This window comes from Hippocampus bargibanti, linkage group LG08, assembly GCF_051943395.1.
Source record: "Hippocampus bargibanti isolate YZ-2025 linkage group LG08, ASM5194339v1, whole genome shotgun sequence".
Taxonomy (NCBI): Eukaryota; Metazoa; Chordata; class Actinopteri; order Syngnathiformes; family Syngnathidae; genus Hippocampus; species Hippocampus bargibanti.
Window position 1 is genome coordinate 14925514 of NC_142741.1, and position 16898 is coordinate 14942411.

A 16898-nucleotide genomic window follows, 5' to 3' on the forward strand; every position below is an offset into this window, starting at 1 on the left:
ACTTTCAGGCTGTCCAGTATGAAGCAGTCTCCTTGTCTCGTGGAGGCCAGCACATTAAGCACAGTGCGATTGGTCACCTCTCCAGGTAGGTTCAATTGGTTTGAAGCATGCTACCAAAAAGAGAAAAAAAAAAGAATCAATCTTTTGATGCAACGCTGCCCACATCGATGCCACAATGATGCCAGTGACATAAACACTAAATGCTATTTTACTCGAGTCGCTGATAGTGTGGTGGTACTCTCGCCTAAAGTGAGGGAAGGCATCATGCGATCGGTTTCCACTCAGTGACAACGTGGATATAAATGTTTGGTCGTCTCGATATGTACACAGCAATTGAATGGCAACCATATCAGGGTGTTCAGTCTGTAATTTGCCCAAAACAGTGGTACCTCGGTTCTCGAACGCCTCACAGTTCGAACAAATCGGAGTTCGAACAAAATATTCGAGATATTCTTGCTCCGGTGTTCGAACACCAATCGGTGTTCAAATGCCAATACGACGCGTGAGTGCGTACGCGAGGGTGGGGGGCTGAGCGGCGTACGGGTGTATCGCTCTCTCCGTGACCAACTGTTGTCGCTTGCGGACGTGCTGCGTTTTGCTCTTGCGTTTAATATAGGTGTACGAAGAGTTTTAGCCCCTAATCATGCCTCCAAAGAAAGTAAGTGCTGCTAAAAGTGACAAAAGAAAAGTAGTGTGTACAACTATTGCAATTAAGAAAGAAATAATAGCAAAATATGAAGGAGGTGTGCGAGTGTCTGATCTGGCTAGGCAATACAGCATGGCGAAATCTACGATCAGTACGATATTAAAGAATAAGGAGGCTGTGAAATCTAGTGATGTGGGAGTGAGAGCAAGTGTCATTGGATAGATATTTTAAGAGAAAAGAACATCCTGTAGCCGAGTCATCCGTAGCTGTCACGTTCCGAGCAAGAGTGACGGCAGCTGACTCGTCGGAACGTAGTGGATTGTTTGGGATCCCAAAGCAGGCGGCAGAGACGTACTACCCAAGCAAGATGTTTATTCACAAATAAAAGAAAACACCGCGAGTAAGAAGGCAGGGGTTGATCCGACCCGCTTACTACGCCAAAAAGCAAATGGCACACGAGGGTGCAAAATTACGCAATCCCGGAAGATGACCTAAATTTACGGGACGCGGGGAAAATACCTCGGACCGGATACACTCGCGCATCGAAGGAAGAGTCCAGGTACGGTGGCAAGTTGAGTCAATCATCAGGCATTGGCGAGGTGATCGCGAACCGTATAAATGTCCCGTGTCCGTGATTAGAGAATTGACAGCAGGTGGAGAACGGCCGAGAGAGGCAGCCCCGCAACCCCTCCCTCCCCCCGCTGTCAACTCGCAAGTGACAGGAGCAAAGAGATGGTTTCGGTGTTCGAACAAATCACTTTTCGAACAGGGTCCTGGAACGAATTATGGCCGAGAACCGAGGTATCACTGTATTAGCTTGGCTCCAGCACCCCCACACGACCCTATTTTGGGTAAACCATGTTGAAAATGGATGATTGGTTGAAGGCTATTTCACTAAGTGGGATTTATCCTGAGCTGTGGTTGTTTTTGTTGTGTAACACTTGCAAATCTTTCTTCCATTTATCCATCTTCAATACTGCTCATCTCCACTTGGGCTGACTTCAGAACCGTTCGGCAGATGTGCTTACCAGTACACCACATTGACTGCAGACTGCATGAAAAGGAACATTTAAATGAGATGAGAGTGTTTTACTTTACTGTGTGTGTGTGTGTGTGTGTGTGTGTGTGTGTGTGTGTGTGTGTGTGTGTGTGTGTGTGTGTGTGTGTGTGTGTGTGTGTGTGTGTGTGTGTGCGTGTGTGTGTGCGTGTGTGGGTGGGGGTGAAGGTCATTTGCCTATGTGTGTTCTGTGCTTGATTGAAGAGCATCCAAGGATGCTGTCCCTCGGAAAGGCATCAAACTCACCTGCGACACGAATGAGAAGAAGCGCTACAGATTTATTTTTTTTGCATTGGAAATTACTTTTTTGCCGAGAATAATAACAACAAATAAAAATGACTCAATGTCATTGAAACACTGTTTCAAAAATTCTGATATGATCAACGGTGGCGGGAATTAAAATGCACCAAGAATGCATTGCCGTCTTTTCATTGAATGGCAGATCCTGGTCAACTTTTGTATTGCTGTTGATATTTCATAAGAGGCGAACAAAGTTAGCAAAATGAAAGTGCACACACACATGATAAGGCCTGCCTGTCTTTCAAGTTGAATTAGGCATTTGACTGGTTGAGCCAAAATGCTTGATGGGAGTGGCACTGTCTGAGTGAATTTGGTCTCTTCAACCAGAAGGATGAACATTGTGGGGGATTTGCTTTGAGTTTACTGCTTTTCTATAATTGTACTTGCATTTGTTTTGTTATGGTTTCTTGAATAAAGTGATGGAAAATCGATTGGTGGTCTATCATTGACTACCGATGGAGAGACGGCAATTTTTTTAAATTAACTATCAATGTTTACTTAATGTAAATAATGGGGGAAATGATGGAGGGAAGCAGCACATGCGTCTTTGTTTCAAGATGCTGAATGACTACAATGATAAAAGAAGAGCAGAATTTAGACCACAACCGAAACTTACTCCTCTAGAAACACGTGTTGATCACCTTATCCTTTCACCCCACCCCACCCCAACCCCATCCCTTTTCAATTGCTGCTGTGGACTGCAAATTTCCCCATTGTGGGACGAATAAAGGTATTCTGATTCCGATTCTGATTCATAGAACCAGAAATTTATTGCAACCAAAATGGTGCATTCCACCTTAGTTGGTGGTTTCTCAGTAAACGATTAAACCAAGTACTGTAGTTATTTCCCTCTTTCTGCAAATGTTTGTTAAAATAACATAGCATTTTTACCCCACTGTTTATTAACGCTGCATTGTTAGCGTGAATCAGTTACCCAACAGTGTTACGAGCAGTAGTTGATAGTGTTGATAGTAAAAACAGTGTCTGAAATGCATGACAAAAAGTTAGCGGACACCAGGGCAGACAACTCAGAAAGGTTACCTGCTCGGCCATAATGTTGCCTGCCCCATTTTTCATAACTTGAAACACAATAAGTAAGTATGCTACAGTGACCTATATTCGACCACGATTGTTTCTGTCCAGTGAGCGCACTCTGTACTCGCAGTCGTATATCACTGCATTTTTGTGAAGTACGTAATAGTTTTTTGTGGGATTTTCCAAGCTATGCAGCTTATGATGACATATTACACGTTTCCCCCCATGCTGGGAACGAGAAATGGGGGAAAAAATGATTGGAGTTGACGCTCTTTTTGCAAGAGCCTCTTTTGGCAGATCCTCTGCCGACACACTTCTGTTAATCACGGAAACAGAAAATTTTGTCTGGCCCCAGAGGTAGTTTCGTCCGTTGCTATGTCCGTTTAGCAATCGGTATTCGGTAGAGATCTGGACGAAACTGAGAAATACCACAGGAAATCGTGGGTGCAGTATAGTCAGAAGTGTACCAAACCGAAAAAATGAATACAGAGAGAAAAGAAGAGAGGCCAGCAAGACTGCTGCTGCTTCCCCCATTCACAGCGAATGAACAGGCTAGCGAGTAGCTATCAGTCATCAACGTGTGACTGTCGTTTTTATATTTTATCCATACTATGTTGGGCAAAAGAAGTGGTCGGATGACGATGTACAACATGCATACTCATGTATCACGGAATGTGATGGGAGTGCGCGTCCTATCTGCATGATTTGGATTGGATAGGATTGGATTTGCCTTTATTAGTCTAGCAGTGGAGAAATTTACATTTCACAGCAGCAAAGTGATAAAAGGAATGAAAGTAGAAAAACAAAATACATGAGCTGCTGGAAAGGCAGCCACTCTCGCGGCACCGAGAAGTCAAAAGAACAAAAAAAAAAAACAAATAATACTGATTGACTTATCTCGCATCTCAACCGTACCCTGGACTCTAACCTCAGTGCGTGAGTTTACCCGGTCCAAGGTGTTTTCCCCCCGCGTCCCGTAAATTTAAATTGTCTTCCGGGATTGTGTACTTTTGCACCCCCGTGTGCGATTTGCTTTTTAGGCGTAGTAGGCGGGTTGGTTCAGCCCTTGCCTTCCTATTCGCTGTGTTTTAGTATTTCTTTTGTTTGTTATATCCCTGGTCCTCGTGTTTATCGGACCAGCGCCTTTTGTTTGTAACTAAACATCCTTCTAGGATCGCCCGTCTCTGTCGCCTGCTTTGGGATCCCAAACATTCCACGACGCTCCGACGAGTCAGCTGCCCTCAGTCTCGATCGGAACGTGACAAAACTGGTGGGGTTTGGTACCTCCAACAAGGTTAAGAACCACTGCTTTCGTAAATCCGGCCCAAACACTCCATCCAAATGCTCCTGGCCCGGCCCCTGTGTCAAATTTAAGAACCCATTGTGGCCTGCGAGTCAAAAAGTTTGCCCACCCTTGGACTATCTCGTGGTCTCATCCAATTTTCCCTCTAATTTTTCTTCTGTGTCTGAGCAGACACACAAGCTCCCTGAGCACACTGAGGACCACTGTGGGCAACATCAGCGGTGTGGACCATATCCAGGCCGTCCAGTTTTACCTGAGACTCTTTCTTGTGTGTGTGTGTGTGTGTGTGTATATATATATATATATATATATATATATATATATATATATTAAATAACGCATTTCCGTTTTATTTTATTTTGTGCGCTGAGTATGTGCAAGCAGTGCGTGATTGTGCACGCGCGCAGCTTAACATTGGTCTCTTCCCAATTTGGTTGTTGAAACTTGGGTTAAAATTCCTCATCCTAAATAAATAAACAAATAACTCAGACTTTTTCACCGGAATTCATTAATCGTGCTGATCTAATTTTTTTGGAGACACACCAATTATGTAAGTGCCAATGGTCACCCCAATTAAGTGTCAAACACCCCTCACACATAAGGATGATCTTATTTGACAGTCTAATACTATTGGACTGATACTTGATGTTTATGGTCAGGAACTGGTAAACAGAGCCTGTCAGAATGTCTTAGGGTGTGTACCCATAATTCCATCATTATTGATTATTTAAATTTTGTATTGTTTGATTGAAAGGGAAAAAAATCATTTGTAAATATAATCAACATATTCTGGAGGGCTCCATCCATGGGTTTTTAATCAACAGATGTTATTTGTGTATTTTTTACTCACCTTGGGTAGTTTGCTGCGACGGAGGAATTTGGATGCTGTCACTCGACCGGAATTTGGTGGGATGATTTCCCTAATTTCTATTGTGTCGTCAGCCAAGTAGTAGTGCAACACGAGCTCTCTGAGATCCCCGTAGATGGCCTTGGTGTCATCCCAGAAGCAGAAGAACCTCAGGACTTTGCAGTCGTACTCCAAGAACTGTTTAAGAGTGTCTCGCCTCTCATATGGCCGCAATGGACTCATGCTTTTCTGCATCTGAGAAAACAACATTTCCACTTTTCCATACATCTTGTATGTACTGAATAAAAAATGATTAAAAAAGAAGAATAATTATTAAATTAAATGGTGCAACCTTTTCCCGGAGGCTGCGGTAAGAGTCTTCTGGCACAGCAACTGGGTCATTGAGTATCACCCCGCATTTAGTGAGAAAGTTCCTTGTGAACTGGTCACAGTTGGTCACTGTGAACGTTTGGGCGAACAGTACCATCTGCTGGTTGAGGTTAAAGTGGAACACGTTGTAAAACTGCTCCTGCTTAGGTGGTGGTAATGGGATGTGTTGGCGACGAATCAGAGTCCCTAGGAACATGAAATCACAGTTTAATAAAATATCACGAGACACATCATAACATACATACAGTACTTTGAATACAAATAAATAATTATATATCTTAATTGATTCTACTTTTGAATGTAGCCACAAGGGGGCACAAGCCAGTGTCTTATTGTGCCAGTCCCAAGCCCAGATAAATACAGAGGGTTGTGTCAGGATGGGCATCCGATGTAAAAATATTTGCCAAAACAAATATGTGACTCAAACCTCTGAATCCCATACCGGATCAGTCGAGGCCCGGGTTAACAACGGCCACCATTGGTACTGTTGACCTTCAGGGTGCCAGTGGAAAATTGGCTACTGTTGGTTGAAGAAGGAGAGGAGGGAGGTGTGCCCGGAGGAAAAGAGAGAAATGTAACGCCAAGAGTATAGAAATAAGAGTAAGAACTTTGAATGTAGGAACAATGGCAGGTAAAGGTCGAGAGATGGTTGACATGATGCAGAGAAGGAAGGTAGACATACTGTGTGTCCAGGAGACCAGGTGGAAAGGGAGCAAGGCTAAAAGCTTAGGGTCAGGGTTTAAGTTGTTCTATCATGGTGAAGACACAAAGAGAAATGGAGTTGGGGTTATCTTAAAAGAGGAGTTTGTTAGGAATGTCTTAGAAGTAAAACGAGTATCAGATAGAATGATGAGTCTGAAGCTAGAAATTGAAGGCGTTATGTTCAATGCTGTTTGTGGGCATGCCCCACAAATAGGATGTGAGCTGGCGGAGAAGGAGACATTTTGGTTGGACTTTGATGAAGTCATACAGAACATCCCGAGAAGTGAGAGGGTTGTAATTGGTGGAGACTTCATTGGACATGTTGGCGCAGGAAACACAGATGATGAGGAGGTGATGGGCAGGTTTGGACTCCAGATGAGGAACACTGAAGGACAGATGGTGGTTGACTTTGCTAAGAGAATGGAAATAGCTATTGCGAATACTTTCTTTCAGAAGAGACAGGAACATAGGGTGACCTATAAGAGTGGAGGCATAAGTACACAGGTAGACTACATTTTACGTCAACGGCGCCATCTAAGGAAATCAGTGACTGCAAAGTAGTGGTTGATGAGAGTGTAGCCAGACAGCATAGGTTGGTGGTGTGTAGGATGACGCTGGCAGGGAGGAAGATGAAGAAACCAAAGGCAGAAGTGAGGACAAAATGGTGGAAGTTGAAAAAGGAAGAGTGTCGCATGACATTTAGGAAGGAGGTAAGATAAGCACTGGGTGGGCAAGAGGTCCTTCCAGATGACTGGCAAACTACAGCGAACATAATCAGAGACCCAGGTCGGAAAGTACTTGGTGTATCGAGTGGAAGAAATGTAGATAAGGAGACTTGGTGGTAGAATTGGGAGGTGCAGGAGTGTATACAGAGAAAGAGGTAGCAAAGAAGAAGTGGGACACTGAGAGTACGGATTACAGTAGACAGCGGTACAAGGAGATGCAGCGCACGGTTAAAGTAAAGGTGGCAAAGGCCAAACAAGAGGTCTATGATGACTTGTATGCTCGGCTGGACAGCAAGGAAGGCAAGACTGATCTTTACAGGCTGGCGAGACAGAGAGACAAAGATGGTAAGGACCTGCAGCAGGTTCGGGTGATTCAGGATCGAGATGGCAATGTATTAACAGGTGCCAATTGTGTGATGGAAAGACGGAAAGAGTACTTTGAAGAATTGATGAATGAGGAAAATGAGAAGGAACAAAGAGTAGAAGACGTGACTGTTGTGGACCAAGATGTAGCAAACATTAGCAAGGATGAAATGAGGAGGGCGCTGAAGAGGATGAAGGGGGCAAAGGCACTCGGGCCTGATGATTTACCAATCGAGGTATGGATGTGTCTTGGAGAGGTTGCGGTGGTGTTCCTGACTTGGTTATTCAACAAGATCTTAGATGGTGAACAGATGCCTGAAGAATGGAGACGAAGTGCCCATTTTTCAGAACAAGGGAGATGTGCAGAGTTGTACTAACTACAGAGGAATAAAGTTGATGAGCCATACAATGAAACTCTGGGAAAGAGTGATGGAGAGTGTGGAAAAGAGGTGAAAAAGCGTGTCCAGACAGGCTGGAGCGGCTGGAGAAAAATGTCAGGTGTGATGTGTGATAGGAGGGTTTGAGCTAGAATGAAAGGAAACGTGTATAAAACAGTCGTGAGACCAGCCATGATGTTTGGACTGGAGACAGTGCCACTGAAGAAAAGACAGGAAGCAGAGCTGGAGGTAGCAGAGCTGAACATGTTGATGTTTTCTTTGGAGGTGACCAGGTTGGATATGATCAGAAATGAATACATTAGAGGGACAACTCATATTAGAGGCTTTGCAGAGAAAGTCAGAGAGGCCAGACTGAGATGGTTTGGACATGTCCAGAGGAGAGAGAGTGACTATATCGGCTATATAGGCAGGAGACCGAGAGGAAGACCGAAGAGGAGGTTTATGGATGTGGTCAAAGAGGACGTGAAGGTAGCTGGTGTGAGAGAAGAGGGTGCACAAAACCGGGATAGATGGAGGACATTGATTCGCTGTGGCGACCCCTGAAGGGAAAAGCCGAAAGGAAAAGAAGAAGAATTGATTCTACTTTTGAGAAGGTAATAACATTTTTAACCGAAAAATGAAACTATAGAATTAAAGAAGTGTTCACAACCGGTTGTTTGATCCACAAATCAGTTCTCAGTTGATGTTGTGTGGAGAGAAGTAACCAATTGCATTCTAACTCATGTAATGGATACATCTGCCACATTCGCAAGTCCCTCTTAATACCTTCAAACAAATTCACACGTTCTCGTCAGCTGTTCCTGCCGTTTTTTTCTACTTTGAAGTGGAAGACACAACTGGTCATAGTTCCATCCCCAATTGAGGCGGAAGAAAAACATACCCAAGCATGATGATGCCACCAGCGTACTTGTTCAAACCACCAGATCTGTTTCTTTCCGTGGACACAAAAGCAAAAGCGACTAACCTTGAGGAATTCCGCTGTTTTTGTACTCTGGCTCAACCACTTGTATGGTATCATCCTCCAGGTAGAAGTAGATTTTACATTTGCGGATTCTGTTGGTCTCACTGCATGTGTCCGGCACCACTTCCTGGAAATATGCCTCAAAACAAAGGACCTGCACAGTGTACGCGATTTGGAGTTTTATCATTGGTCACCTTAAATTGTGGATTTGTGATGCTAATTACGGCAACTTACATGTTTGTCAAAGGCAACCCATGATGGCAAAACATCTGTTGCTACTTTGGGGTAGACGGACGATTTTGGCTTGATTCGCTGTCCCAGCAACAATTCACCTCCGATACCTGGCTTCTCTGTTCCGGCCAGCAGAGGTAACCCACTCAAGTAGTCGAAATGTTGGGATTTGTGAAATTTCTCTTTCAGCAGCTATAAGACGAAGAAAAGAATGGAAGTTGTGACAACAAGCAAATTTCAGAGTGAAGACTCCCGATTTTGACCACAATACTCACAATAGTCACTTTATAAGGAAACTATTCATACAATACATAGAGTTCACTTGTAAGGTGAACAAATGAAAATGTATAAAACAAAATACATTTTTATACTAATTGAATGTATAATTAAAGAATGAAAACATGTTTTTGTGTTTTGTTTACTTCTAGTTTACACTTTTGTAACGCTCAAATTATTTTAACACGCACCACAGAGTCGCGAGTACGAAAATCTCCCGATTTATGATTTATGAAATTCAACATATGGTACAAGGTGCTGCAAAGTCCGGTGCCTTCGGGGACAAAAAAACTTTCCTCGCGTTCCAACTTTTGCAATGTTTAGACACCTCTAGTTGCCGGTATTAGAAATTTTGAACACAGGGTTTTATTGAAATGTTAAAACTTTTGACTGCAAATTATGCTGGTTGTTTTTCAGTGAGACCGAAGTGTTTCCTCTAAATGGTGCCGCCCAGAATCTCCCTTCACCCCCAACAACGTGTCTTACATTTTTTCCACCTACATTTTGAACGCTTTAAAATTACGTAAACTATGTAATTGACTTAACTAGTAAAGTAAAAAATAGCTCATGTTGCTGGAGAATATCAACCCAAATTTCACTTTCAACAGAATTATCGCGAATAATTTAGATACAATACACGTACATCCACACAAGACTATTTATCACACGTGTCACAGTACTCACATTTATATTTGGAGAATTTCCGGGTAGAAGGGGTAACGCCATGTCGGAAATGTGCGCTTTTCTTACTTCGCAAAACGTGCTTCGAGCTTGTCCAGACGTATCCTTCGATGTGTTGACAGTCACCATGGTTACCCGGATTGGTTTCCCATAGCAGGCGCTTACAAACACGATTTGTCAACGTTTGTTTCTCTCAAACTACAATTTCCCATACTGTACCAATAGAACACGCGTTAACTAAACTCATCTTCAAAATGTACTTACATTTGGATACGAGATTTTATCTAAACTGCAATGAATGAATCGCGTATCAAGACACCAAACAATTCAACCTTTGTTCAAATGTACTTTTATTTGTTCAGACATTATAATGTGAAGTCTGTGATACCTTTAGGATTCACTTATTGCTCATCTAAAAAGTATGCAAACAAAACTACAGGGCAAAATAATTCTTCACCAATCAGCATGAAAATCCCTATTTTCCGGTGTGTATGGCACACCCAAAAACCTTGATTTTATTCAAAAGATGCACCTTATACGTAGGTGTGCCTTATAGGTGAAGTAATATTATGCCACAACGGGTCTCGCAACTCCTGTCATCAGCTACCAACTCTATTTCCCCCTGTAGAGGTAGTGCGTAAACCCAACCTCTACTGTCGCACTTTATAATATAGTGTGCCATATATTTGGAAAACCTTTTTGAAAGTGCACCTTATAGATGGAAAAAGATTGAAAATACACCATTCATTGGTGGTGTGCCTTCTACTCCGGTGCACCTTATAGACCGGAAACTACGGTAACTTTTTATTGACACAATGCATTTCCACAATGAGAACCTTCTGTTGGTGGGAAATAAATAAAAAGTTGTAACATGGTAATCGGCTTGATCATTTTTTTTAAATTTGTATGACAGGAGTGTCCAATGTGAGGCCCCACAGATTTTTTTTTTTATATTGTCTCACATGAAGAAGTACACCTCGGTGCAATAGATGTGCAAACATTAGAACTGGCACATGAACTGAGTGTATTCACCCAAAATGATAGAGCTTCCTTAAGGAGAGGTTGCGTATCTTTACATATAGAGGTGAAAAGGGGTTCGGCCGATACAATAAAGACAGCGAGCTACAGGCAGATGATTGATCATCCATCATGCAACAGCTTATCCCTTTTCCCGACGAGTCAAAACAATTTGGCAGTGTTCAGTCATCAGTCTGAGCCTAGGATGCCAGTCCAAGCAGGAAGCCTCCGACGAAGCCACTCGTGACCACAATGTTTTTCTTCACAAATTCTGTGGACTGAGAGTGACAGTTGTCATAACATTTTAGTAAAGCCCAAAGCACCACTAAAAAGGAACCATAGATGATCAAGCACGTTTCTTAAAGACAACCGATGTCTCCGGACAAGTTGTGTCCATAATTTGTAAGATGGCTTCAAATGACTTCTACTGAGCGTATTTTAATAAGATTCCACCGCATATAGCTATATTTTACATTTTAAGACTCGCTCTGAATATTCAGGAAGTCTTGTTTTTGAGTTGGTGACGAGTCCGTACGAGACGTCATCAAAGGACATTGTAGCGTCCTTCCATCACGTCAATGTATTTTGCTGTACATGTTTGGTCTGAGAACCGTGTTGCACCCAAAATCCGCCAGAAGAGGGAGTCCATATAAGGAATTTATCAGCCTGTGGAAGCGGAGGTGGCCACTGGAGGTCACCATTTTGTGCCTCTTTTCTGATGATCCATTGTTGCCCCAATGTTGCCTCAAAATGGCATGGAATAAATTATTTAATCGATTGCAAACATGTATGCTTTCCTCTTCAGAACTATTTGAATCATATTCATAACTGGATGTGTAACAAAGCATATTCTCCGAATCTGAAGCCATTGTTTGGATTCTCCAGCAATGCAAGAGGTATTGGCGTGACGTCACGAACTGGGGGTAGGACTTTCTGAAAATGCCCAATTCGCAGCCAATTTTTTTGCAGATTTTGGAAACTTTAAGTCATTTTTATTGGTGTTTTGCATTTGACTAAAAATATCATACTGCGTGTTTTGGGTATTTTAGATGCTATCAAACATTTTTCTGATGTCAGTTAAAAAACAAAAAAGTGACGTCGGTTGTCCTTTAAGCTTGACCAACATCAATTTTAACTCATTCACTGCATTCCCAAATTTATTCGGGAATTGAAAATATAACGTGGAGTGCCATTCCCGAATTTGTTTGGGTTTTGGTTTTTCTTGCGGGGGGGTGTTGGTAAAGTGCTGGTCAGACCTCTGGCAACGTTTTTTCCCTTTCACGAGGGGGCAACATTTGCCTTTTGTACAGCCATTTGCATCTTATATTACTCCCTTCTAACTTCGGAATTTACTCTTTTTTTTCTGATGAAAGAAGAGAGTAAGGTTTCTTGCGCTGCATTGAAAGTTTATGTAGTCCTAAAACTCAATATTCTGTGTTCGAGAATTTGAGTGAAAATGACAAAAACCTTGGCACTGGAGTTGACACATTTTTGCGCATGTCTGGCAGTGAATGAGTTAATCAAATAATGGCAGTTACTGTTCCCTCCAAAAGTGGGGAGCTGCCCACATCAACACCCACATTTTAAACCAATACACAAAGTCGATTTGATGGATATCATCAGTGTACACCTCCAAACATAAAACGTTGATAACACTGGTTTGTTCACTGTGAAAAGGCTAACTTCATATTGCTAGCGCTGTTATTTTGTTCAAGCTGGAATATATTCTCTGTGTCTATTTATTATAATTATGCACTTTCATAATCGCTTTGCCTTTAAAAAAGGTCATTTTTAAAAATCTTGCTCATGCATGACAGCGGAGGTGCGGCTTTGGTCAAAGAACCGAGGGGGACGGGTGGGCTCAGTCAAGTGAGGCCTTATTTAAATCTTTGTTTAACTCCTTAAGTAATGAGATCCCAACAGGGAGACATTTTTTTCCCCTCAATAGAAAATGTTGACATCCATTTGAGGCATGTTGGGGAAAAAAAGTATCTTATCACAACACTACTACGTCATATAAACCTCAATATGAGTATGAGTTTGATTGGGTGTGAGATTGCTTCCTCAGTTTGGCAAGTGGACTAGATAAATGAGTTTATGTTGCTGTGCCGATTACCATTTTGTGTTTGGGAGCCTTTGACTGAGTGAGTTGCTTGTTCTGTAGCCACAAAGGGACATACATATGTCTTCTTGTGCCGGTCCCAAGCCCAGATAAATACACAGGGTTGTGTCAGGAAGGGCATCCGACTTAAAAGCTTGGCCAAAACAAACATGCGGATCAAACCTCTAAAGTTGGAGGACACTCATTTGCTGTGGCGACGCCTTGAAGGGAAAAGCCGAAAGGAAAAGAAGATATTATTTCCGGGTTGAGTGAACACTTGCTCGTGTGGCTGCAGCTGCTCACCCACAGAAGAAAATATCCTGTGACTGTAAAGTGTCCTTGAGAGTTTTGAAAGGCACTTATAAATGAATTGTATTATTATTATTGTGATTACAACATATAGACATAAAGATGATGTGTGTGTGATGATGTGTGACTTTTTCGGTGTGAGTGTGTGTGTGTGTGTGTGTGTGTGTGTGTGTGTGTGTGTGTGTGTGTGTGTGTGTGTGTGTGTGTGTGTGTGTGTGTGTGTGTGTGTGTGTGTGTGTGTGTGTGTGTGTGTGTGTGTGTGTGTGTGTGTGTGTGTGTGTGTGTGTGTGTGTGTGTGTGTGTGTGTGTGCGCTTTTTGTGAGCATGCCTGTGTGTTTCAGAAACTCACCCTCTCAACTAATGTGTTCAGTTCTGGACCTGCTTTGTCCGTGTTCTTCTTGATCTGCTTCTTAGCTTTATTCACATCTTTCTCGACCCTCTTCCAATCTACTTGTATGTAGCCACTGTTGTTTGCTATCTAGAGGGGAGACAAGTGAGAACATTCAGAATAAACAGTCCAGGTGTGTGACAAGGAAGCTCCAAATTGAACGAGCTGATCCGTAAAAAATGACACCTGAATGGTGAAATATAATCCCGTGGACATCACAACTCATTGTTCAGCTGGTCACACAGCTCGCAAAATACAAAACGCCTGCAGCTGCACTGTAGGTCTTTCAACATCTGCTTAATCACGGCCAATAATACACAACAAAAAGAGTGCGTGCAAGAAATCCGCATGAAAATAAATGCACAGTATCCAATGACTTCACTGTGCAGTTGTTAGCAATTAAACAGGACACAATGATCGATATTTAAACTACTCGGTTGTCTATTATTAAACCCAGGTGTTCATTAAACATATTAAGACAGTATTTTAAAGTTCAACCATTGAATTTCTGGGTTTACTTTCTAAAGTAGAGGAAGTATAATGTTAAGTACAGTAATTCAGTAACTCTTTAACTAAACATGACCAACAATGACGCCGTTTTTGCTGCGGGTGTATTATCACATTGCAAATAGTGTGGAACACGATTAAACAATATTGTATTGTAATTATATTCTGTGAGTTTAGTGGTGACAACTGTTCATCAGAGTGATGAATTTACAGTGTAGGTATAAAATGATCTTAAATACATGGTTGTATAAGAATGTCACAAACACGAAGTAGTCACAAAAGCTATTTTTCACATCTCTAAATGATTGATTTTAAAAGGAAAACAATACTGACATTGGAACCAGATCATCATAAATTATTCCCATGAAAGGCTCGATTAGAACAGGAAATGAATGCATACCTGTAACAAAAGAAGTCCTCCTCCCACAGCGGTGGCAGCAACTTTACCAACTTTCTGGAAGAGATAGCCTGCACACCTGACATGAAACACAGTATTTAAGAAGGGTAAGCAGGGTGCATACAGGCTTAGATTCAGGACGAAATTGAACCCGATTATTGCTTTCCAATCAAAGTAAGCAACATTCTTTTTCAGATGCTGAAAAGATTATCCTGAGGCATCCTCCTAAAAATACATTTCATTTATAAGCGCCTTTCAAAACTCTCATGGAATAGTGATTTTTCATAGCCCATTTGATTTTAAAATGTATGGGGTTATTTATCATGAATGACAAACTTATTCAGTATTTAAAATCGGAACGTCTGTACTTGGATATGTGGTCAACCAAAAGACTTGCCGACAGTGTGGCGGAAATAAAAAATAGCCTATTAGAACGTGACCATGACACAACAGAGAAACAGCTGTTGTGTTGAGTTTAAATGCATCTCTAAACAATTCACAGTAACTGTTTGCAAGGTAAGCAAAGTTAGCGTTTCTTCTTCTACCCAATTGAGAAGTAGTATAGAAAATTATTGGCTGGATAGTCCCTTTATGTATTTGCTTATGTACAGCAAGGAAATTTCAACGATCTGGGCTGACATAAAAAGCCACATGAACATTCCATGACATGACAAATATGGTAACAAAAATAATAACCAAAAATAAATTATAACATTTGATTTATTGGCAACCGAAATGATGGTGTCATCATGCCTACTGCCCGAAGACACCTGGAATTGGCTCCAGGTCGCCCGCCCCTCCCCCTTGTGAGGAAGAAGCAGTTCGGAAGCCGATTGAATAAATGAATACTACTATTACTACTACTATTAATAATATAAATAATACATGTATTGATTACCATCCACTCACTCCTCCTATGGCGATCTGTGTGGCCACGGAGTATTTTTCTGCTAAAGGTCCGGACGTCTTGCCAAACAGGCGGTTCCACCATCGCTGACGTTTGGCGTACTCGGTCAGATCGACGACCTTGTCATAGATCTCGTCTTCCAGATCTACAAATATAAATAACGTTAAATTACGAGTCAGCACCGCAGAACAGTCTTTTGTATTGAACCAGGCTCAGAGTAACGCTCGCGCGACAACAATCCTAAAGGTTGTTTGAAGTTGAATCTATGTGGTGTTATTTGACGACAATGGTGGTGACTTTCCCCCTGGAATGCGAATTCCAGCGATTCACTGTAGTCGCATGCATATTTGACAACATTCTTCACTTAAAATGGATTTATGGTGACAAAACAATTGGTGAGCACCTTTGCGACGTTAGGGCTAAGAAGTTAGCCAACATGCCTAATCATCAAAGAGAATGTGTGTATTTTGACAGGATGTAAAATATGTTGACCAATCTAATCATACAATTATAAACCTTTTCACCCAAAGACGTTTCATGTTCATGCGTTTGTGCGAAAAGAGAGGAAATTAGCTTGACGGCTTGCTTACCCTTGTTGTTTTTCGCCATTTTGGATTCTCAGATGCCTTCACGTCCGTGGTCACTTAGACGACTTGACATTTAAAGTAAGGGGGCGAAGGCATGTTGCCTATTTGCCGAATATATTAACTTTGAACAGAGTTATTAATCTTAGTAAATGATGAACAACACAAATTGATAACTACTGAATTTATATTGGTAGTATATAAAAGTTACTTATAACTTCCATGTCACAAAAAAAATGTATTTTTTTTAATTTTTACAAGTCCGAATTTCGGGGAAGAAGCCAGATCTTACGTCACAAAACAACCAGGTCCTTTGTTGTTTATGTAGTCCTTGTGCGATGTTTTGTGACACGTTTGTGTGATTCACTCCAAGTAATGTAAATGAAATTTAACGATAACGTTTAGCTATAGTATGAAGACAAAACCTTAACGCAAAATGCTGATTAATATTTTGGACTATTGCAAGAGCGGAATTAAATACGTCACCATTATCAGTCCACCAATCGCAAAAACTACAAAGTGGTTTCTAAATCGGACCTCAATTTCCCCTTCCCTTTTTGATGACAGCTAATTTGACCAATTACACTCCGGAATATGACATTACGTAATAACACTCAAGAGGGCGCAACCAATCGCAGGTGGTTGAGGGATCGGGGGAAGGAACGTTTTCTTGCCAAAAAGCGCGTGTTCGCCCGCGTGCTCGCCAAACGTCAAGCACGGACAGTCACGTGACTGCACATCCTCACATATGATTGGACAAGGTGCATTGAGGG

General features: G+C 41.8%; 2 protein-coding genes across 3 annotated transcripts in view; both read right to left on the reverse strand.

Annotated features, from left to right (window-relative positions):
• Positions 1 to 10193, reverse strand: part of efhc2 (EF-hand domain containing 2) — a 32911-nt gene extending 22718 nt beyond the window's left edge. The window contains exons 1-6 of the mRNA XM_089002937.1: positions 9919 to 10193; positions 8962 to 9150; positions 8731 to 8881; positions 5541 to 5764; positions 5192 to 5443; positions 3 to 110 (exon numbers count right to left, since the gene is read on the reverse strand). Of these exons, the coding sequence (XP_088859063.1) occupies positions 3 to 110; positions 5192 to 5443; positions 5541 to 5764; positions 8731 to 8881; positions 8962 to 9150; positions 9919 to 10044 (1050 nt within the window). The 5' untranslated portion in view covers positions 10045 to 10193. The remainder of the gene's footprint in view (positions 1 to 2; positions 111 to 5191; positions 5444 to 5540; positions 5765 to 8730; positions 8882 to 8961; positions 9151 to 9918) is intronic.
• Positions 10194 to 10248: 55 nt separating this feature from the next.
• On the reverse strand, positions 10249 to 16604 carry fundc1 (FUN14 domain containing 1). Of its 2 annotated transcripts, none has more exons than XM_089002940.1 (5): positions 16132 to 16604; positions 15533 to 15686; positions 14638 to 14713; positions 13692 to 13820; positions 10249 to 11203 (listed from the first exon to the last, which is right to left on the reverse strand). In XM_089002940.1, the coding sequence occupies exons 1-5, from the start codon at positions 16148 to 16150 to the stop codon at positions 11195 to 11197; spliced, it is 387 nt and encodes a 128-aa protein (XP_088859066.1). In that variant the 5' UTR covers positions 16151 to 16604; the 3' UTR covers positions 10249 to 11194. The 2 variants fall into 2 exon arrangements, with proteins under 2 accessions (XP_088859066.1, XP_088859064.1); XM_089002938.1 differs by having other exon boundaries at positions 10249 to 11210; positions 16132 to 16589.
• Between the last annotated feature and the right edge of the window lie 294 nt (positions 16605 to 16898).

Coding starts and splice junctions, on each gene's coding strand:
- fundc1 (XM_089002938.1), bottom strand. Junction 13,821..14,637: donor GAGGACTTCTTTTGTTACAG/GTATGCATTCAT, acceptor TCTCCCCTCTAG/ATAGCAAACAACAGTGGCTA. Junction 11,211..13,691: donor TGAACACATTAGTTGAGAGG/GTGAGTTTCTGA, acceptor TGTCACTCTCAG/TCCACAGAATTTGTGAAGAA.